Source organism: Haematobia irritans, chromosome 3, assembly GCF_050003625.1.
Source record: "Haematobia irritans isolate KBUSLIRL chromosome 3, ASM5000362v1, whole genome shotgun sequence".
NCBI lineage: Eukaryota > Metazoa > Arthropoda > Insecta > Diptera > Muscidae > Haematobia > Haematobia irritans.
In genome coordinates this window covers 80,951,212-80,975,132 of record NC_134399.1, presented here as the reverse complement: position 1 = coordinate 80,975,132, position 23,921 = coordinate 80,951,212, and the positions used below count along the sequence as shown (strand labels likewise).

Below are 23,921 nucleotides of genomic sequence, written 5' to 3'. Positions count from 1 at the left end.
ATGGGGACGAAATTTCTGAGTTGGGGATTTGGTGGTGAGTTTCCATAAATTTGGGATTTTTTTGAAATCGATTTAACATAATGAAATAACATCAAATTTCTAAATTTTTACAAACTACCAGTTGACGAACCAGTGGACTACCAGTTGAACTACGGTATTCGTAAGGTTGTAAATGGAGCATTTGAACTAGAAACGGACACTGGATTTTATTTCCGGGGTTCCAAGCTCTTTTTGTTTTTAATTTTACTCAGTTTGGCTAAGATATTTTTCTACAATTGCAAAATCATTTAAGACTCGTTGCATTGAATGAAGCCGACCCATTTTTATCGGCGGCGGCTGATACTAAAATTTTGCCTCCGGCGAACGCGGCTAAGTCGAAAAAAGTTGTATATTCGGCGGCTGACATTTAGCCATTATAAATTCAAATTGAGGTTATCTGAATGGTTATGAGATTGGTTGTACAACCAATGTTACAATTAAATGTACATATGATTCAAACTTTTTGAACAAGATTTTTGTAAATGGAGCATTTGATCTAGAAACGGACACTGGATTTTATTTCCGGGGTTCGAAGGTCTTTTTGTTTTTTATTTTACTCAGTTTGGCTAAGATATTTTTCTACAATTGCAAAATCATTTCAGACTCGTTGCCAGAGAATGAAGCCGACCCATTTTTATCGGCGGCGGCTGATACTAAAATTTTGCCTCCGGCGGCGGCGGCTAAGCCGAAAAAAGTTGTATATTCTGCGGCTGAGATTTATCCATTATAAATTCAAATTGAGGTTATCTGAATGGTTATGAGATTGGTTGTACAACCAATGTTACAATTAAATTTACATATGATTCAAACTTTTTGAACAAGATTTTTGCAAAATTATTATAGAAACCCAATATTGAATAATTGTGGATCGAAAGTTCAAAATTTTGGCAGAAAATACAACAATTATTAATACATTTTTCTATTTTTAATAAATAGTTTTGATTAAATGGCGGCTAAATTTGAGTCGAGATGAGTCGACATTACGGCGGCGGCGTCGACTGCCAAAAAACGGGTCGGCGGCTAAAATCAGCGGCGCTACTCGGCGGCTTCATTCTCTGCTCGTTGCCTCCGTAATCAGTGTACATCACTGATTTGGACAATAAATCCGATAAATACAGAAATTATAAAGATAATTCGCCCCTCACTGTCGGAAGGGGCGGGAAAGTGGGCGATGGGACCGTTCCTAAATAATAATAATGTATGGAGTTTTCGTTTCAAATCACAATGCTTTTGCTTATTTGCATTCCGCACTCATTAGTCAATTGTGCACACGATTTTCACTCAATTTATTTTTGGAGAACGGGAATCGCCGTACAAATCAACCAATTTGCATTAAAAATTCTGTGGATGTGGCAGAATTGTATGTTCTTTTCCAGAGAGGAAATGAAAGAAAACATATAAAAAATAAATTAAAAATCATTATTTTGGAGATGAAAAAGTGCAGACATCCGCGCTTTGAATTCACTTGAGATGTCTATAAATTTTTTGGTCTATGGTAAAAGTAAGTTAATTTTTTTTTGTGTGTTGGTGTGAAGTCTCGGAAGGATGTAGATACATCTACTACTTATTTAAGCTTTAGTTGTCGACGACATAATTCTAATTATTAAGTTCTAGGGTGAGTATGCGGCGAAGTGGTCACTTAATACCAAGTGGCGAAGAAACTATCAGACATGCTAGGATGCTGCCTTTTGTTGTTCTAGTGGATTGCCATAAAAATAACATTCAAATTTGTATAAACTGATTTTATGAAATTCGCAAAATGTTAAAAAATAATTTATTTATATATTAACAACAAAAACGAACACATACTATTTACAAACTGTAATAGAAACTAATATGATCCAAATATAAAGCAATACCAATCCATAGCAATGTATTCCAAACGGCTTCTAGTAGCAAAAGGAAATGAGTATTCATGGCACCTATACGCCAATGCCAGGGTAACATTTTGTGCATTACAGTATGACCCACATACATAATGATAGCATTCATGCCGCATGCTTCAAATGGATAACCAGTCCACCAATGACGCACATCGATAACATAGTAGAGTATACTTAAAAGTGTAAAGGCCAAAGCGGTGGTGGCGCACACAAACGACAATGACCTAAGGTTTGGGGGAATCCAAATGTTTTTCTATCAAAAAAATGCGATAATCGTAAAATGGGATACTACTTACCAGAGATTTTTATTGATGGGTATAATTCCGGACTCTTTAGAAAATTCACTTAAAATTGATGTTAATACGGTCAAAAACATAGACCATAATAGCCAACGTGTTATGCGAGCTCTCCAATCTGTATGTATCAAAATAATAACTCCAGTCAAAGCGCCCAGAAATACCTGGACAATTGTCAGCAAACAACCTAAGGATAAGAACAAATTTAAGTGAGTATATACTTCATTCCATACGGATGTTATAGTACATACCAAATAATCCTTCAGGGTCAAATGCTTTAGAATCGTAAATATATTTTGCAGTAGGATGTTGATATATATGTGAATTACCCAATATCTGTAGATCAATGTAACCAGTAGCTCCTCCTATGCAATCAGTATATGATGCATTGGCATGTTTACCTCCTGGTCCCAGATAGCCCCTAAAAATGATAAATCGTACTTATTTAAATCCTTTGTATATAGTCATATTAAAAACCCTTCCACCCACCTTGGACAATTTGGTACATTCAAGCCAAATACAATAGACAAGTGGATAATGATAAGAACAAAGGCCACAATTAGTTCACCTTTAAAGGAAATTATATCATCTAAGGCACGCCTCCAAAAAATCTAAAATCAAAAACGCCAATTTTTAAATAAACTAAAAATTCATTTATTTTTGGGCAGCTTCTTACCTGAGATTCTATACGCTCTTTGCTGGCAAAGATTGTATGAACAATACCACATATAAGATATGCTATACCAAAGCGCTGCAGGACTCCCATTATTCGTAAATTTTCCAAATTCGGTCCATTAATCGAATTCAAACAGATACCGATGCAGAAGAGCTTAATGGCTCTCTGAATTATGAGAGTGATTACATTTTTTTTGTAAATGAAGCCGTTATGCTATTTACTACCTACCCATAGTATACGTAAACATATATGAGATTTTGTTACACCTCTGGACAATTGAGATTTTATTGAAATCGGTATGCAAACTCCCATAATCCATAAAAATGATGGAAAAACTACATCGGCTAAGTGCAAGCCATTCCATGGGGCATGCTCAATCCACCAATAGTCACCACCGCCACTGTTAACGAATATCATCAGAACAATGGCCATTCTGAGTGAAAAGAAAGAAGAGAAAATTATTTATCCAATTGAGAAATTAAAGTTCATTATAATAATATTTGCGGTGTTCAATTGGTCAAGATATGAAATTGGGGATCGCTTTTTTGGGGGCTTTGTTAATATGTGGGCTAATGAAACAGGCAAATCAAGAATTTGAGCCAAAATTCACTAAGATATATCCATTATTGAAGGCGATCTGATAATAGAAGAACGTACTTCAGCCACTCTACGACTAGCATATATCCAAAGATATGTGAACATATCCAAGGAGAGCTCTATTCTAATTCGGAATAATGCTTTAAGCTCTTCTTCGAAGAAGTAAGGGTAAATTTTAGTTGGTAATTGTACAAAATATTTTTGAAATAATATCACCAAAATATTTTCAATTAAAAAGTTTTTAATTTTTAACTTAACATTTATTTCAAACAATCAATTTTTTAATCAAACTAAGAACACAAAGTCAGTTAAGAAAGTAATTGAAAATAGTTACTAGTATCTGAATGGCACTTCTTATTCAACGCCGTTCGCCTATGGAACTCTTTACCTGCATCGATTCAATTTATTGGCAATGCTAATACATTGAAGAATGCCTTATATGGACATTTTTCTGCCTAACACTAATACTAAACTATACTCACTATTTCCATTATACTATCTGTCGCTTTTGCTGCATTTTTGTTTTCAGTTTTTTATTTTTAATGATTATGATAAAATATTTCTATATATGCTGTTATTTGTAATTATAATTGTTGATTTGTAATTGTAACTTTAAATGATTCGAAATTTTAAATAGTACCAACATTAATCACATACTGTAATTTAAAAGATTTTGTATATCTTGTAATATGTGAATGAATAAAATAAATAAATAAATAGTTACGTTTTTAATTAAAAAATTAATTGAGGTTTGCAATCAACATCAATTAAATTTTTAATTGAATCAATTAAACAATTATTTGAAATTTGCTAATGAAATCAATTAAGTTTTTAATCAAGTATTTTTTAATGATTTTCGTGATTGAAGGCATTTCAATTAAAAAATTAATTGACTGTGTGTATAAAATATCGACAGCTGCTGCTGTGAACTGTTTAGGTCTGAAGGTGACATATTGATAACGTGTGAACGGCCTGATTAGAAGCAGTCGTGCATATCCAGCATATCATAAATATGACCATATCACCCTTAATTTTAGACCGTTCGTCTGCAAATGCAAGGAATTCCCTGGCTTGATTATGAAGTAAAAGTGTGTGTGAGTAACACGAGTGAATCGCGAACAAAATTCAAATTAACTCTAGTAAAAGGGACCTAATCAAATATGTCGTGCATGAGCGTCAGTGAAAATCAGTTCACGAATGTGCGTGCACAGAAAAAAAATTAACGAAAGTTTTTCCAATTCAAGTCTTAATTGAGTTAAAAAAAAAAATAATTAAAAATTTAATTGATTCAACAAATTTTTGAATTGAAACAAAAAATAATATCAATTAATTTTTTTTATAGGGTTAATTATTTTTTTAATTGGCATCAAACCTCTGCAGCGAATACTTCAAGCACACGCCACACAATTCGGGTAGTAACTTTATTGTCCCTTTCTCAAACGAGTGATATATAAACCTTGCACATTGTGAACCAAAACAAAAAGAACCCAGTAAAGCAAGCACCAAACAATGTTTTGAAGTATTCGGAATTCCAAATCCATTCGTTTTATAATTTCCATTTCTGTGTAGATGAAGTTATTTCGTTTTCTCAACTATAAGAGTATGCTACACACACCATTCCTATTTTGTTTATTGTTGGCACATATAATAAAAAGCACAGTCCCGCTCACAGCCTGCATTCATTGACTTCTGCCAATCAACTGATCAACGATTGTGTTTGTCTTTTGTTTGATAGTTACTTCGTGTCTCATACGAAGTTTCATCGTTGCAAAAGCAAAGTATTCTAACTTCACTAAAAATGTTTTGATTTACTCGTATCGTGACGATTACTTCAAAACCAAAATATTGAAAAGAAATGTAAAACGATTCCTTTTGAATGTGATGGTTCTGCAATGCTTGACACTGTAATCGCTTTACAGTGGTTTTGTTTTATTCATTAATCGAAGTATTCGTGGAGTGTATTGCCTTCACTAGAACATCGATTACTTCGAATAGGCTTGTGCAGGCTAGAGTTGGGCGATCCCGGCTCACTAAAGTGATCCGCTCCTAAAAAAGAACTAGTTCCATCATTTAGTTCCACAGCTCCTTTTGGATCCTGATAAGGAACGTGCTTAAAGAACCACATATATAGGCATTTTATTTTAGCTCCGCAAGAAAATAAAAAGCATGAATACTAAATTTAAGTAAAACATAAAAGTTCACAAGAATTTAATCAAATTTCTTGAACATTAATTTGTATAATAAAAATGTTGTATAATTAAAATTAGATAATGGTATAACTCTGTAGAAAAATTTTCAGAGATCAATACTAATACAAAGATCTACATTTATTTTAGAAATATCGTGTTTAAATTTTTCATTGAGAAAATCAAAAGTTACTATGTAAAAAATTATTTTGTCGACTTTAGACCAAAAGAGTTCGCCTTTCGTTTATGATATGTTTCTATTGCGTAAAATATTCTTCCGCATTGTACAGCTTTTGCTTATTTACATAATTTTTGTAAAGCATGTTGGTATTGATATTTAGGTTGGAACAGTTTCGATATCTTCATTAAGGATCTGGCAACTTCAATTTAAGTGAGAGCTGTTGTCATAAAGAGCGAAAGAAATGGAATGAGTACACAACGAAATGAATATAAGGAACTGAGGAGCTGAAAGAGTAAAGGTATCGGATCCAGTTCATTTAGTTCCAGCCACGGAATAGTTCCAAAGAGCTAGTTCGCTCCGGAACTACCCAACTCTAGTGCAGGCCTTTGATTGGCATTCAATAAATTTTTTAATTGATACTATCATTTCTGTGATTGAAAACATTTCAATTAAAAAAACTAATTGGATCAATTAATTTCGTGATTGAATCAGATTTTTTTGTGAATACAAAAAAAAAAAATACACGCTACAGCTCCAGATTTTATTCTTGCTCATAGGCTGGTGAAACATATTCTATTTTTACTATTTTGTTACTGTAGCTCATTTGAAACTGTCGTGAGTCTCGTGAATTTGTCGTGAGTTACGTGAATTGTCGTGAATCGTGCTGGAGTCTAAAAAAGTTATTCGTGCGTGAGGTTCTGCTACACATATCGTGTATGAGTATAATTTCAATCATATGCACTCTTCTATGCCCAGAGCTGAAATACATCTGTTATCATCTCATCTTACCCTCTGAAAACATCCAAACTTCGCATGCGATTCCTCGGAACGGGGGCTGAGGTAGTTCCCACATTTTCCAAAATTTCATCTTCGTAACGATATGAACGCCAAGCACAAAGTGATATTTTAAGAATCGTTAAAATCAATGTCACCAACACAAAAACGGACAATAAAGCTGAAAAGATAATGGATATGGTCAATCACAATTTGCATAGTTTCTTAGATAATTCACTTACAATAATTAACATTTACACCGTCCTTATCGATATTCCAGTTGCAAGTACCATTAGAATTTAAGGTTAAGTTATAAACACCGAATTCCTTTAAATTAATTTGTTCAAATTCACACAAAGCAGTTCTGTGAATTGATGAAAAAAATTAGGTAATTGGTCTTATTAAAACCAGATATAAATTTAATATACAAAATATAAAGTCCATCATATTAGATATCATCTCTCATTTTTTGATAAATTTTTATTAAATGTTTTTGTTTCAATTTATAGTTTTTTTGTCTCAAAAATCGTATGAATCAAAACTAACTCAGTGGCTATGAAATCAGGTAAGGAACCTACTTATACGAATTCGAATTGTTTTCCGAATTGCTGTTATAGCAATCGGTGTTTATTCTTTATTAAATATTAGCCAAAGTATTTTCAAGAAGTAAAAATAGTTTTTAGTATATTCAATCCCTATAATAAACATTTAGTCTTAATTAGAGAAATATAATAACACTATTTTTGTTTGTTTGTTTGAGCTAAACTAAAGCATGTTTAAGGGTAATCGAGTTAAAAAAAAAAAAACAGCTGACAAGGTTTGTTGTTTCAGCAAACAGCTTTCACAGCTTTCCCTTTCTACTTTTCTGCAGATTTATCTTCTGCGACTACTAACAAATTTCGTTGGGTTTGGTTTTATTGATATTTTTCCAACATTTGATTTTTAATAAAAAATGAAACCTGATTCGCTATTGAATTTGGTAACATCAGAAATGTGGCGCTAATATTTTTCATTACATTAAGGCAAATTTGTCCTCCTTTGCATATTAATATTTTTTACAGATTACAGCAAACATCAATTGATTTGCCTTTTTTAGTATAAAGTTTGTTCTTCTGCAATTTTTTTCTGCTAATAAATGTCTTTCTTTGACCGCAAAGTATAGAAAACAGTCTGCTAAAACCTACAGTAGGTGTTTGTTGTTACATTTTTATAATACATTGACTAATGAGCAATAATTCGTAAAATTCGCATGCTTTAAAGTGTTACCCAAAGTATTTTCAAGAACCTAGAATAGTTTTATGTATATTTCTGTCCTCTAATATCTTTAAAAGTGTTCTCTAATATATTTAGTGACTACTTTCCTTTTTTCAGCAGATTTTTTGCTTTTTTAGCTATGGTTACTAACAAATTTCATTACACTTTTAATAAAGGGTGATTTGTTAAGAGCTTGATAACTTTTTTTTAAAAAAAAAACGCATAAAATTTGCAAAATCTCATCGGTTCTTTATTTGAAACGTTAGATTGGTCCATGACATTTACTTTTTGAAGATAATTTCATTTAAATGTTGACCGCGGCAGCGTCTTAGGTGGTCCATTCGGAAAGTCCAATTTTGGGCAACTTTTTCGAGCATTTCGGCCGGAATAGCCCGAATTTCTTCGGAAATGTTGTCTTCCAAATCTGGAATAGTTGCTGGCTTATTTCTGTAGACTTTAGACTTGACGTAGCCCCACAAAAAATAGTCTAAAGGCGTCAAATCGCATGATCTTGGTGGCCAACTTACCGGTCCATTTCTTGAGATGAATTGTTCTCCGAAGTTTTCCCTCAAAATGGCCATAGAATCGCGAGCTGTGTGGCATGTAGCGCCATCTTGTTGAAACCACATGTCAACCAAGTTCAGTTCTTCCATTTTTGGCAACAAAAAGTTTGTTAGCATCGAACGATAGCGATCGCCATTCACCGTAACGTTGCGTCCAACAGCATCTTTGAAAAAATACGGTCCAATGATTCCACCAGCGTACAAACCACACCAAACAGTGCATTTTTCGGGATGCATGGGCAGTTCTTGAACGGCTTCTGGTTGCTCTTCACTCCAAATGCGGCAATTTTGCTTATTTACGTAGCCATTCAACCAGAAATGAGCCTCATCGCTGAACAAAATTTGTCGATAAAAAAGCGGATTTTCTGCCAACTTTTCTAGGGCCCATTCACTGAAAATTCGACGTTGTGGCTCGTTAGTAAGTCTATTCATGATGAAATGTCAAAGCATACTGAGCATCTTTCTCTTTGACACCATGTCTGAAATCCCACGTGATCTGTCAAATACTAATGCATGAAAATCCTAACCTCAAAAGAATCACCCTTTATAATAATCGTATATGGCCAATATTGGCTCGATTATAATGGATTAAATAAAAAAACAAAAAATTTCTTTAGGTGTATTGGGTTTAAAAACAAGAAGACAAGGATGGGTTTGTTTATTCTTTTTGGTAAATTTTTTGCAGCGTCTACTAACAATTTTTTGAGTGTTAGAATAGCAAACATTTTTATGCCCTCCACCATAGGATGGGGGGTATATTAACTTTGTCATTCCGTTTGTAACACATCGTAATATTGCTCTAAGACCCCATAAAGTATATATATTCTGGGTCGTGGTGAAATTCTGAGTCGATCTAAGAATGAAATCACGCTAACTTCCGAACGAAACAAGCTATTGACTTGAAACTTGGCACAAGTGGTTGTTATTGATGTAGGTCGGATGGTATTGGTATAAATGGGCCATATCAGACCACTTTTACGTATAGACCCCATATAAACCGACGCTCAGATTTGGCTTGCGGAGCCTCTTGGAGGAGCAAAATTCATCCGATCCGGTTGAATTTTGGTACATGGTGGAAGTATATGGTCTCTAACAACCATTCAAAAGTTAGTCCACATCGGTCCATAATTATATATACCCCACATATAAACCGATCCCCAGATTTGGCTTGCGGAGCCTCTAAGAGAACCAAATTTCATCCGATCTGGCTGACATTTGGTACATGGTGTAAGTATATGGTTTCTAACAACTATGCAAAAATTGGTCCACATCGGTCCATAATTAACATATATATAGCCCCCATATAAACCGATCCCCGATTTGGCTTGCGGAACCCATAATAGAAGCAAATTTCATCCGATCCGGCTAAAATTTGGTACATGGTGTAAGTATATGGTCTCTAACAACTATGCAAAAATTAGTCCACATCGGTCCATAATTATGTATAGCCCCCTTATAAACCGATCCCCCGATTTGGCTTGCGGAGCATCTAAGAGAAGCGAATTTCATCCGATCCGGCTGAAATTTGGTACATGGTCTCTAACAACTATGCAAAAATTGATCCACATAATTATATATAGCCCCCATATAAATCGATACCCAGATTTGAACTCCGGAGCCTCATGGAAGAGCACAGTTCTCCCGATCCGGTTGAAATTTGGTACGTGGTGTTAGTATATGGTCTCTAACAACCATGCAAAAATTGGTCCATACCGATCTTAATTATATATATCCCCCATTTAAACCGATCCCCAGATTTGACCTCCGGAGCTCTTGGAGGAGCAAAATTCATCCGATCCGGTTGAAATTTGGTAAATTTTGCCAAAATTTTATTGGTATGGAAAATTTTGTCAAAATTTTATTTCTATAGAAAATTTTGTCAAAATTTTATTTTTATAGAAAATTTTGTCAAAATTTTATTTCTATAGAAAATTTTGTCAAAATTTTATTTGTATGGAAAATGTCACACTGAATTATATACGTATTTAATCGGCTTTTTTTGTTTAATATATACCCCGTATGGACTAACTTACAATTAAGAAGACGGTGTTAAAAATTTTTAAGATACCTTGCCATCGGCAAATTTTAACGCAACCAAAGTAATTCGATTATGATTAACAGTCTTTAGTACAAGTTTCTATGCAATCCATGGTGGAGGGTACATAAGATTCGGCCTCGCCGAACTTACGGCCGTATATATTTATTTTTGTTTTCTATTTACTTATTTATTTATTTCAACTTTATTAGCAACATAGCCTCATGTAGGCCCTATTCGTTTTTTTATCAAAACACCAACAATAAATTATTTTAAAGAACCAAAAATTGTTTTGTATTTTGTGTATTCCAGTCCTATACTACTCATTAAAGCTCCTAAATACGGTTAGCAAACATTTTGTATGTTGTTATGCTTTAATTTTTATTTAATTTTAATTTTGTAAAAATGTTCGGATTTTGAACAAATAATCTGATTTTTTATATATTGTTTTTATTGTGTTAATTCCAACGAAACTAAATGATATTTTAGTGTAATCGAGATTAAATAATAATATACAATTTTGACTATTTTAGTAAATAATTGCAGTTTTTCCTTTCTGCAGCGCACTTTTTGTTGCTTTCGCTGATTTGTTTGCTCTGTCACAAACAAATTTGTTTCGGTGTATCAAACGAGAATGCTTTCCTTTTTCAGCAGGTCAAAAATTGCTGAATCAACTAAATTTTTTGCTGTTACTACTACTTTTGATAGCAAATATGCTATTACAAAAAAAAATTGATTTGTTGCTGTACAACAAAAACATAGCAGTAGTGCGCTTTTGGTACAATGTGTTATTATTAACAGTGTAAATTTAGCTTTATGTATATAAAATCTTTACTCAATGAATCGTTTCATTAAAATATCTTAATTGACAAAACTTGTTGTTTCTTAATAATAAAAAAAAAACACTATACGCACATGTGAACATCTTTGCATTGTTTTTTTTTTCAATAAATTTTGTCGTCAAATTGTATATCATCGTTACAAAAAACAAAAAGAAATAAACTTACTCATTGCTAAAGGCATAGCGCCCAACATCGTAATCGAATATTTTGAATTTTAAAGCGTGAGCTACATTTAGAGTGGTCGTTAAATTTTCGATATCTTTGCCATTGGTTTGATGTGGATGCAGAGCTTTCACCTTTGTATACGGACACTGTAAAACAAATTAAAAAAGATATCAACGTTATTTTTAACAACAATATTAAATTTAAAAAAAAAAAATCAATAATCTCACCGTATAGCATTCCTCGGATAGGGTATACAAATAAGTAACCTTGTCATAAAGATTTTTTAATATTAAGTAAGCTTCATCAACTTTCAACTGGCGCATATTAAGGCCACGCCATGTTGGTTCCACATATTCTGTGAATTCTGACATTTCATATTATCTGTAATAATGTTAGATATAATAAATAATAAAATATTAGATATATTATATCTTAATAAGCACAGATTAGTTTAGTGGTCTGATTAATGACACCCCCTTCATTAATACAGGGTAGCTGACATGAAGTGTTAACAAGTTTTAGATATACTGAACTGAAATGGTAGCCAAACTCAAAAGAAGGAAACTAGTTACACTTTTTCCTAAAGTCGCCGTCACTTTTCATCTGTCGCCACTAATTTGTATTCTATGTGTCGATATCTTCTGCTATCGGTTTTTATCGACACAGGTGGCTATTTGTGGAGACGTTTTTTGTCGTCACTTATTTTGCTGTTTTCTCCACTGACTAAATGTAAAAAGTTGCAATGAAATTATGGCCCTTTTTTGGGAAATATATCGTCTACTTGCTATTGCTATTTAATATTTCTGCAAGCTGATATCTCTAATCCCTACACGAAATATCTTACATTTACTGAGGAATTTTTCTTTGTTTATACACTTATAACTAATAGATATATGTACGATTATACAATGTAAATATAAATACACAATAATATGCCAACGACCTCCAATTACCAGAATTAGTCAATCAATGTAGAAAAATCATAACTCATATTAAAGGAAGACATTGAATTAATGTTTTAATAAACTTTATTATCGGTCAATGAGAACGACGTAAATGATTTGTAATACATGATCAGTGTGTAATGATACACTTATACTATAGAATATTACAATATCATTGGTGGAAGCCAATTGCAATATTAAAGGACGCATTAAAACTAAATATTATTAATTATTACAATTCAGAAAGCAAAATTTGGTTAACTTATCGAAACGATTTTTGTAAACGATTAGAGAAAAAACTAACGGATGTACAGTTAAGTTCTCAATAGCATTTTGAAGACCTTTTTGACACATTTTTATACCCTCCACCATAGGATGGGGGGTATATTAACTTTGTCATTCCGTTTGTAACACATCGAAATATTGCTCTAAGACCCCATAAAGTATATATATTCTGGGTCGTGGTGAAATTCTGAGTCGATCTGAGCATGTCCGTCCGTCCGTCTGTTGAAATCACGCTAACTTCCGAACGAAACAAGCTATCGACTTGAAACTTGGCACAAGTAGTTGTTATTGATGTAGGTCGGATGGTATTGCAAATGGGCCATACCGGTCCACTTTTACGTATAGCCCCCATATAAACGGACCCCCCGATTTGGCTTTCGAGGACTCTAAGAGAAGCAAATTTCATCCGATCCGGCTGAAATTTGGTACATGGTGTGAGTATATGGTCTCTAACAACCATGCAAAAATTGGTCCATATCGGTCCATAATTATATTTAGCCGCCATATAAACCGATCCCCCGATTTGGCTTGTGGAGACTCTAAGAGAAGCAAATTTCATCCGATCCGGCTGAAATTTGGTACATGGTGTGAGTATATGGTCTCTAACAACCATGCAAAAATTGGTCCACATCGGTCCATAATTATATATAGCCTCCATATAAACCGATCCCCCGATTTGGCTTGTGGAGACTCTAAGAGAAGCAAATTTCATCCGATCCGGCTGAAATTTGGTACATGGTATGAGTATATGGTCTCTAACAACCATGCAAAAATTGGTCCACATCGGTCCATAATTATATATAGCCCCTATATAAACCGATCACAAGATTTGACCTCCGGAGCCTCTTGGAAGACCAAAATTCATCTGATTCAGTTGAAATTTGGTACGTTAGTATATGGTCTCAAATACCCATGCAAAAATTGGTCGAAATCTGTCAATAATTATATATAGCCCCCATATAAACTGATCCCCAGATTTGACCTCCGGAGCCCCTTGGAAGAGCAAAATTCATCCGATTCGGTTGAAATTTTGTACGTGATGTTAGTATATGGTATCCAACAACCATGCAGGAATATAAACCGATCCTTTGCCTTTTGGAGAAGCAAAATTCATCCGATCTGGCTGAAATTCGGTACGTGGTGGTAGTATACGATATTTAACAACCATGCCAAAAGTGGTCCATATCAGTCCATAATCATATATAGCCCCCATATGAACCGATTCCGAGATTTGGTTTTGGAGCCTCTTGGAGGAGCTAATTTCATCCGAGTGAGTTGAAATTTAGTACATTGTGCTAGTATTATATTGCCGTTAACAACCATGCCTAACTAGGTCCATATCGGTCTATAGTTACATATAGCCCTCAGATAAATCGATCCCCAATCACACAAAAATTGGTCCATATCAAGTGCATAATTCTATATAGTCCCCATATAAGCGACCCCAGTATTTCAATTCTGGCTCTCTACGTACCGTGCAAAAAGTCCATATCGATTCATAATTATAATAGACTTAACTATACATAACTTCTTTGTCTAATATATACCACGTAAGGACTAACTCACAATTTAGAAAACGATGTTAAGAAGTTTTAAGATACCACAACCCAAGTAATTCGATTGTGAATGACAGTCTTTCGTAGAAGTTTCTACGCAATCCATGGTGGAGTGTACATAAGATTCGGCCTGGCCGAACTTACGGCCGTATATACTTGTTCACATTTCTTTACTACTATATATCCGATTGGCCCAATTTTAGCCCAGTGTGTAGAATTTTCGATTCTAAACACAAAACTTATGCTACTCATATTAAAGCTAATTTGTAGTACATTGTGAATTCGTTGAGAGTTTTATACAGAAAATCATTGAAGAGAGACACAACACATTGAAGAGAGAAAAACAATAAAATGGAAAAAATGGCCCGCGTTACTTTTCTTAAAAAATCGAATTTCTATCTTTAATTTGCAAACATTTAAAAAGAAATTCCAAAAATCGCTTTTTAACAAAAATCAATAAATAAAAATATCTCGAAAAGTAAGAAAAAATGGCAATTGTTTTCCAAAAATTTTTTGTTATACACCAACACACTTTCATAATACTGGAAAAACCGGAGGAGGACAGGAGGACGGACGGATCAAATATGGAAGAAGGAGCGGGCAGCGCCATTTATTGCAGTGAACTGGGAGTCTTACACGCTGCAATCACTATCAAGTATTTTCCAGGTGGAGATTTCAGCGATCATAAAGGCTGCTGAGTCGCTGTTGATGAGAAGCGATATCAGCTTATTCATCGACAGTCAAGCAGCTATAAAAGCCTTATACAGTGATGACATAAGGTCTAAGGTAGTCAACCGCTATCGTAGAGAACTCAAGTTTCTCACTAAATAGCATAATATAACTCTGTGAATAGCATAATATAACTCTGTCTGTGGGATAATAGGGAATGAGGAGGCGGATGTGCTGGCTAAGGAGGTCGCTAGTGAAACGAAGAATGTCCTAGCGGACGTTTTTCCTTCCCTATATTCTTATCTTTACAGTATAGATGTCAAATATGATAGTTGCGAGCAAACCAAGTTAGGTTAGGTTAAAGTGGCAGCCCGATTAAGATTCAGGCTCACTTAAACTATTCAGTCCATCGTGATACCACGTTAACTAAATGTACCTATTACATATGGGCACTTCTAGTTTTAACCGTTGAACCTTCTCGATTATTTTCTTCTGTTGAACCAACCAGATTGTTCCAAAAACATTAGCAGACTGCTTAAGTTAACGTTTTCCAGGTCTGCCAGTAATCTGAAGCTATATGCCCGTAAAATTTGCTTACGCATTACACAAAATGCAGGACACTCACACAAGAGGTGTTTTATTGATTCCTTTTCCTCCGCATCATGACAGCTCATACAATAGTCATTATACTTCGCACCAATAGTTTTTTCTAAATCGCCTATCAGACAGCGACCCGTTATAGCAGATATCAGGAGTGATATGTGGCGTCTCGAGAACACTAGCATATCTAGTGTGCGGTTTAAGTTTAAATGGGGTCATATTTGCTTGGTGTCGTTACAACCCTTACAATTCTCCCATCGAACATCATTACAGCCTTCTCACGCAGTAAGAGCTTGCAGGTAGCCAGAGGCATACCAACAGATTCTAGTTCCCCCAAACCAAGTTGATATGCGACGAAAAGAAGCGAAGGAAATGCGAAATTTTAATGTCGATGAACATAGAGGAATTGCAGCCTTTGATTTTTAGGCCTTAAAGATGATATCTTACCACTTCCTGTGTCAGTGTCCAGCATTATCCTTTAGAAGAAAAAAGATACTGCGCCTTTTTTTATCAGGCTCTCACTGATCTCACATACTTGCCTTCATCAGGCCTCTGGTTGGTTGTTCTATGATTTCTTTTAAGGAAGGCGGTCCAGTGGAAGTTCTGAGACCATTTCAAAGGGGACCACATCGGAAGGAAGAAGCTGGGAAAATTACATCGAGGAATCACAATGGACTTTTAGTCGCCTAAATGGACATCAATTTAACACAAAATTTATGTCATTCTTTACAACCCAACCTGAGCTAAGCTTAATACGCAAACATTTCTGAAATTTTATGAAACAGTTAACAAAATTAAAAAGGAAAATACCGATTTCAAGAGTCGATATCTCAAAAACTAGGATTTTCCGACAAATTTTTTTTTACTCAAAAATTTCTCTTTAAAATGGTATCCCATACCCCCAATTTTGTTTTAAAAACTTGTTCTCAGTTTTTACGGTAAGTGCATTCACTCTACTTTGAGCCACTGTACAAAATGTCCCAATAAACACAGGATGAGCGTTTTTCAAATGCAACAACTTTTCAGTTTGAGGGTAAATATAATTTTCAACATAAATTCAACTTGACTTGAAATAGCTCATCTTCAATACATCTTCAAATTGTTTGCGAATTACTTCCAATTTGCCAAAATGTTGACGAAATCTTTGAAAAGGTGTTGAAGATAATATGAGAAAACTTTGACAAAACACTACCCTAAAATGCAACGAAAAAACCATGTGGTTTTCAATACTTATTTGTGCAACGAAGTTCGTGGTCAATTGCAAGAGATTAAAAAAATGGAAAATTTTAGACAAATAACCAAATAGTTTATAAAAATAGGTAAGTGAAAATAAAAAATGAAATAAAACTTTAAGGAAGTCACTAAATGTATATCTCTTTGCAGAAAACTAAAATTATGGATTCTACGTTCTTAAAAACATTAAAAAGCTGACCAATGAAAAAATGGTGGACAATTAACTGGAACTGCTTCAAATAGTTTATAATAATTGGTACATCAATATGAAAAATTAAATCAACACTTTAGAGAAGTCACTAAATTTAAATCTCTTTGCAGAAAACTAAAATCTTTGGATGCTACATTCTTGCAAACTATAAGAAGCTGACCAATGAAAAATGAGTGGCTTATCGACAAGAAAAAGTTTCCAGAAACATTACCAGTGCAACCAATTAAAATTGTTAAAAGCAACAAATTGTTGAAATCAACAACTTCTGGATGAAAATGTGCATCACATCGTCAGTTTAATTCATATGCTATTATCAGTTTAAAATGGATATTTTGTGAATTGCTTCTGCTGGAAATCAATTCTAACACGGGGTCCAGTACGTTCCTAATTCCAAATTGGCCGCATGTTAATAAATTTTAATGCTGTTTTATGTGTTTACTAATAATGTTTAAGATATTTAAAGTTTTGTTGTTTGTTGTTTTTTTGTTCTTATTTGTTGATATCTTTAATAAGACTATTATTTATCAATTGGTATTGTAGTGTATTATGTAGTGTAGTGTATTATTACATTTTTTATTTTGATGAAAATGAATAAATTATACAAAATTCATAGAATTTTGGCTTTGACTTTCAATTTGAAGTGGGGATATCATTCATACAAATTTAGGTTGAAAAGTATTTGCAACGATGTTAATTTTGAATTTTACTCGCATCGAAAATTGTTTGACAAATTATTGAGTATCGATGCATTTCAATTTGAGGACAACACTTGAGATATTATTGCTAATGTGTTGAATTTCACTGTTGAGGGTAATGTCTGTTTTTTGTTGAGATCGCGATTTTCTCAACAATTTCTCAACTTGAATATTACCCTAATCCTTTGAAAAAATGTTTGAAAAATTGTTGAAATTTAGCATTTTTCAAACGTTTGTGTTTATTGGGGTGAGAGTGTTTTATTGTTTTGAGTTCCACTTACGTCGTTTACTTGGTTTTATTAGAAAAGTTTTGCACAATTTTGCCAATGATATATTATTCATACATTCCAGTTCTACATAATTTCACTGTTAGCGCAATTGCACATTAAAGAGCAACCAAAATATTGTTACACTATTTGGGAACAACGATAAACCAAGAAATAATTTCACTTTTTATTTAGAGCAACTACAAGTAATTCGTTTGTGTTTTGTTATTGACTGGACGACGACGACTAATGAATGAATGAAGCAAGTGGTTTGTTTTGGTGCTGGTTTTGGAATGTATCTTTAGTGCACAACTGTGGTTTGAGATACACATGTTTGTAGGGAAATTTTAAGAAATATATATAGACATTTTTAAGTTATTGTTTGAAAAAACGACCATATAATTTCTTTGCCTAAATTATAATAGAATTAATAGTGCAATTTTATGTATATATATGAAAATATATTTTAAATTAAAGCGCCGGCATCTGAAATCCAATTGCATCAAAAACTACTGTGAGTCGGCTGCTGGTAGGAGTAATAGGACTGTTCACTTTAATCATTTTTTCTGGTGAACATTTCATGACAACTTTTTCTCACATAATGCATAGTACTAAGTTCGTTTCTGTGAAAAACGAATATCGTCATCTATCTCCGTAAATAGGGTTTCAAACCCAGGGATGTTAACTTATTTATGCGAAATAATATGCCTTCCTATTTTTTCGTGCGAAAAATCCAGGGTTGTATAAATATGTGTTTTAAAATGCTCAAAATAAACATTTCGCGTTTATTCCGCGCTAACGTTTTTTATATGGAGTATAAAAGTTTTTCGTGCGAAAACGTGATCTTAGTACTAGGCTTAACGTTTTTTATATGGAGTATAACAGTTTTTCTTACGAAAACGTGATCTTAGTACTAGGCTTAAACTCAAACTTAATTCCCACCTTCGCATATATAAGTTAACATACCTGGGTTTGAGACCCTATTTACGGAGATATATGAAGATATTCGTTTTCCACAGAAACGAGCTTAGTACTAAGCATTAATCCTAGTACTAAGATCACGTTTTCGCACGAAAAACTGTTATACGCCATATAAATGTAGAGTATTTCAACAAAATCTCTTTCAAAATTCTTTATACTGCCTTGCACAACTGTGGTATTAGTACTAAATGCGCTTTTTGCAACCCTGTCCCAATTTTCCTTGTAGATGAATGTGTGTGTGCGTGTGCACATACGGGTTTGTGTTTGTATTGATATGTTTAGAAACAGCTGTTAAATCCTCAAATCTACGAAATCTTGTTATTTTGCCAGTCCGAACACTTGAGATTTGTAAAGAGATTTTGGCTCTAAATAGGGAGATTTCGAGTCTAGTGCGAACGTAATATAACAGTTGAAATTTAAAAGTGAATTTTCGAATTGTAATATGTGCGGGAAAATACCTATTAAGTCACAAGGAAAAACATCTGTTTGTGACATTTGTGAGTTTGTGAACAACCATGTATTTGACGTTTTGCAAACAGAATCCACAAAGCGTCAAGAAAATCGTTTAGTAACAGAAATGCGTTATTAAATATACAAAACGTTTTTGAGAAATTAACTAATATTATTCCAAATATATTTGTTTATCGAATTCTTCATTCATATGTATATATTTTAGTGTTCAAAGTACTGATCGCAATTTGATTCCCATAAATGCATCTCTAAAAAACTAAAATATTGCAAGGTAACTATTTTTAGTATTTTTAAATGGGTTTAAATCTACTTTAGTATAAGTGATCCGATTGGTCCAATTTGTAGCCAAAAAATGTAATATACCTCTTTTTGTCGGAAAGACCTATTTTCGGAGTTATGGGCCCCTAAATCATCTTAAAAGTAATATATTTAGAATAACATGGATCCGGAGAATGGGTGCGTTAGCCAACTTTCCGAAGGCCGGCAACCTTTCCACTTTGGGTTCGCGTTAGCCCAATTTCGACCCTGTCCATAGGAGAGTCCGAAGCCGGCCACCTATACGCCAATTTTCAAGGGTCGGTATCTCGAAAACTACGCTCTTCCGACAAAATTTTCACTTAATATTTTCTGTTTAAAATGTACTATCTTTACCAAAAACGCAAAAAAGCGCGAGAAAAATAGCTGTCAGAATTAAAAAATATAAAGGAAAATACCGATTTTCACATGTCGATGGGATTTCCCGACAAATTTTTTACTTCACATTTTCACTTTCAAATCCCTTCTCCTACACTAAAAAAATGTTTGTTTGATTTTGCTAAAGTAGATTTGTTCCAGTTTTAGTCATACTTGATGATTTTAATTTATATAAATCCTTTTCCAAACGATTGGAATTATAAACTTGAACCCTTGATGCAGTTTCAGAAGTCGGTTTAATTTCTCCATAGTTTTTTTTTTTTTTTTTAATTTAACTATTCATCAGTTTTTTATATTATTAAGACGCATGCAATACACATATATGTTAGGTTGCTGTGGGAGCCTGTTATTTTAGTGTGACAACCTGTTGTTGAAGACACACTTTGACAATTCAGTTCTAGATAAAGACTTGGGACTCGAGGAGACATTTGGTCTATTGTGTAAAAATATTTGTATTATTGTATTATTATGAAAACATAATTTACAATAATACACGCATTTCAAATTTCTACCGTTAAACATCTTAGAATTAGGGATTTTTTTCCTGGACTTTTCCATTCCCGGGATCCCGGTCAAAGGGAAACTTGCTTCGGTACATGTAGACATTTAAATAAATTAGAAATCGACTAAAGCTACGGCTGTAAGGCGCTGTCTGGACAACTAACAATGTATATTATGTATATTATACTAAAAGCTTTTACAATGGACAGTCTCTTCCGATACAGTGGGATTTTTTTGTAACATTAAAACTTGTATAGAAATGAAAGAAACTTATTTCGATGTCACTATCGTAAAACAGAGTCACTATATGTGACTTAATGCACATTTTCGGTCAATATTCCCAGAAAGAATTCACCATCTATATTTGAAATTAAAGTAATTATCATAATAAATGTTGCCATTTTCAAATTTCATAAACACATCCTTGTAATAATTATGAAAATATTTTGAAATTCTGCAATTGCAAAAGTTGCAATATGGTTTACTTAGTCTACCAGTCTATTGGAATGCCGGTTTACAGAAATATGACGATAAAAAATTAGAAAAGCAAGATTCTTTTAACCAATTGGTAGGTCACGACCATATGTGTCGGACAAGGCAACTATTACTATTTTGTACCATATTCAAATAGGAGAATGTAATTTCTAAAGTAATTGACAATTTTTACTTAAATTATTTCATTCAAAATAAACTAATTTTATCTAAAAAAAAATACCAAAAACAATTAAATTATATTATATATTTTTCTGTACTTAGGCTAAATTATACCCCAATAACATGAGACTCAAAATCTACTCGAAATGGATTTGAAGTTCCTTATTTACAAAGAAAATTACAGTTGAAAATATCTAAAGTAGATTTAGGAAGTGTAATGAGAATAATGATTCACACAATGTTACTAAAAATAATGTTTTTGTAATATTTATCCCTCCATTTTATACAAAATACTGCAAAGAAAACTTCCCGGGAATTCCCGCACTTAGTTCCCGGGAAAGCGCGTAAGTTAGTCTTTTCTACAAACCAATCGATGATGGAAGTGTTATTTCTAGTCTCCATTTTTGGCTAATATGGTTTTGCATGAGTACAGAGCCATTATGGCTTTACTGGACTTTTTTCAGTATGGAACAAAGTCTAGTTCCCTACCCAATATAACACGAAGATATACGTCCCTTGCAGTACATAAATAGTACTGACTTTGCAGTCAACCCGACTGTTCTACCCGTGATATTACTAATTGTATCTGGGAAATAATTAATCAACTATTTTTTTATTCTTTTTTTTTTTTTGCATAGGAATAACTTTCAATACATATATTTATTTTTAAAGTCATAATTACTTAATATATTTATGTAAACGTACATCCAAAATTGAGGAAAGATGTAAATATCAACAGATATTATCGACATATTTATACATATATAAATTGAATAAACATTTAATTAATTTAGTGGTCATATTGAATTATCAATCTTTTGTTATTCTTAAAATCAACTTAACGATTATAGAGTTCGTCCAAATTAGAGTCATCGATGGTCGGGAGAATTGGCATTTTCAAAGAACCTAAAATATAAGGTTTTCAAAAATGAAAAGTCAGAAAAAATTATACTTATTGGCTTTTTAATTATGTATATGGTTAATATAAACAATAATCTTCAAAAATATCAGAATAAAATCAAAACAACTCAAATAAAATATTGTTGGTTTTTTTGTTCTTTTTAATATCCATGCATATATTTACTTTTAACTTAAGTTTTAAATTTTTATTATTAATACAAATACTTATTTTCTAAGTTAAAAAATATATGTATAATTAAGCTAAAAATAAACAAACATAAATTCCTTTAATAATTGCTAAACCAAATAAAATTGGTATTTTTAATATAAATACAAATAAAATATTCCAAATTTTCCATTCAATATACAAGCCGAGTTTAAAGCTATGGGAGGATTATAATCATTTGAACATAAAGGTGAATCACAATGGAAATACAGTTTTTTCTTTCTGATAATGCATCCGATTGGTCCAATTTGTAGCCAAAAAATGTAATATACCTCTTTTTGTCGGAAAGACCTATTTTCGGAGTTATGGGCCCCTAAATCATCTTAAAAGTAATATATTTAGAATAACATGGATCCGGAGAATGGGTGCGTTAGCCAACTTTCCGAAGGCCGGCAACCTTTCCACTTTGGGTTCGCGTTAGCCCAATTTCGACCCTGTCCATAGGAGAGTCCGAAGCCGGCCACCTATACGCCAATTTTCAAGGGTCGGTATCTCGAAAACTACGCTCTTCCGACAAAATTTTCACTTAATATTTTCTGTTTAAAATGTACTATCTTTACCAAAAACGCAAAAAAGCGCGAGAAAAATAGCTGTCAGAATTAAAAAATATAAAGGAAAATACCGATTTTCACATGTCGATGGGATTTCCCGACAAATTTTTTACTTCACATTTTCACTTTCAAATCCCTTCTCCTACACTAAAAAAATGTTTGTTTGATTTTGCTAAAGTAGATTTGTTCCAGTTTTAGTCATACTTGATGATTTTAATTTATATAAATCCTTTTCCAAACGATTGGAATTATAAACTTGAACCCTTGATGCAGTTTCAGAAGTCGGTTTAATTTCTCCATAGTTTTTTTTTTTTTTTTTTTTAATTTAACTATTCATCAGTTTTTTATATTATTAAGACGCATGCAATACACATATATGTTAGGTTGCTGTGGGAGCCTGTTATTTTAGTGTGACAACCTGTTGTTGAAGACACACTTTGACAATTCAGTTCTAGATAAAGACTTGGGACTCGAGGAGACATTTGGTCTATTGTGTAAAAATATTTGTATTATTGTATTATTATGAAAACATAATTTACAATAATACACGCATTTCAAATTTCTACCGTTAAACATCTAAGAATTAGGGATTTTTTTCCTGGACTTTTCCATTCCCGGGATCCCGGTCAAAGGGAAACTTGCTTCGGTACATGTAGACATTTAAATAAATTAGAAATCGACTAAAGCTACGGCTGTAAGGCGCTGTCTGGACAACTAACAATGTATATTATGTATATTATACTAAAAGCTTTTACAATGGACAGTCTCTTCCGATACAGTGGGATTTTTTTGTAACATTAAAACTTGTATAGAAATGAAAGAAACTTATTTCGATGTCACTATCGTAAAACAGAGTCACTATATGTGACTTAATGCACATTTTCGGTCAATATTCCCAGAAAGAATTCACCATCTATATTTGAAATTAAAGTAATTATCATAATAAATGTTGCCATTTTCAAATTTCATAAACACATCCTTGTAATAATTATGA

General features: G+C 33.1%; 1 protein-coding gene across 1 annotated transcript; it reads right to left on the bottom strand.

Moving 5' to 3' along the window:
- Nucleotides 1-1,780: 1,780 nt before the first annotated feature.
- Hgsnat (Heparan-alpha-glucosaminide N-acetyltransferase) lies at nucleotides 1,781-18,384 on the bottom strand. The gene is made up of 11 exons (XM_075299788.1): nucleotides 17,966-18,384; nucleotides 11,719-11,872; nucleotides 11,492-11,637; nucleotides 6,875-6,996; nucleotides 6,648-6,813; nucleotides 3,123-3,327; nucleotides 2,895-3,059; nucleotides 2,708-2,829; nucleotides 2,470-2,639; nucleotides 2,219-2,405; nucleotides 1,781-2,146 (listed from the first exon to the last, which is right to left on the bottom strand). Exons 2-11 carry the CDS (start codon nucleotides 11,860-11,862, stop codon nucleotides 1,852-1,854), a joined length of 1,722 nt encoding a protein of 573 aa, XP_075155903.1. The 5' UTR covers nucleotides 11,863-11,872; nucleotides 17,966-18,384; the 3' UTR covers nucleotides 1,781-1,851.
- Nucleotides 18,385-23,921: the final 5,537 nt, after the last annotated feature.

What these genes read in the sequence shown, in the direction of transcription:
- Hgsnat (XM_075299788.1), bottom strand. Translation starts at nt 11,862, where the DNA reads ATGTCAGAATTCACAGAATATGTGGAACCAACATGGCGTGGCCTTAAT. An exon ending in AGTTTGGATGTTTTCAGAGG is followed by an intron (nt 3,328 to 6,647) that starts GTAAGATGAGAT and finishes CTTTTCACTCAG; the next exon opens with AATGGCCATTGTTCTGATGA. An exon ending in TGACCCTGAAGGATTATTTG is followed by an intron (nt 2,406 to 2,469) that starts GTATGTACTATA and finishes TCTTATCCTTAG; the next exon opens with GTTGTTTGCTGACAATTGTC.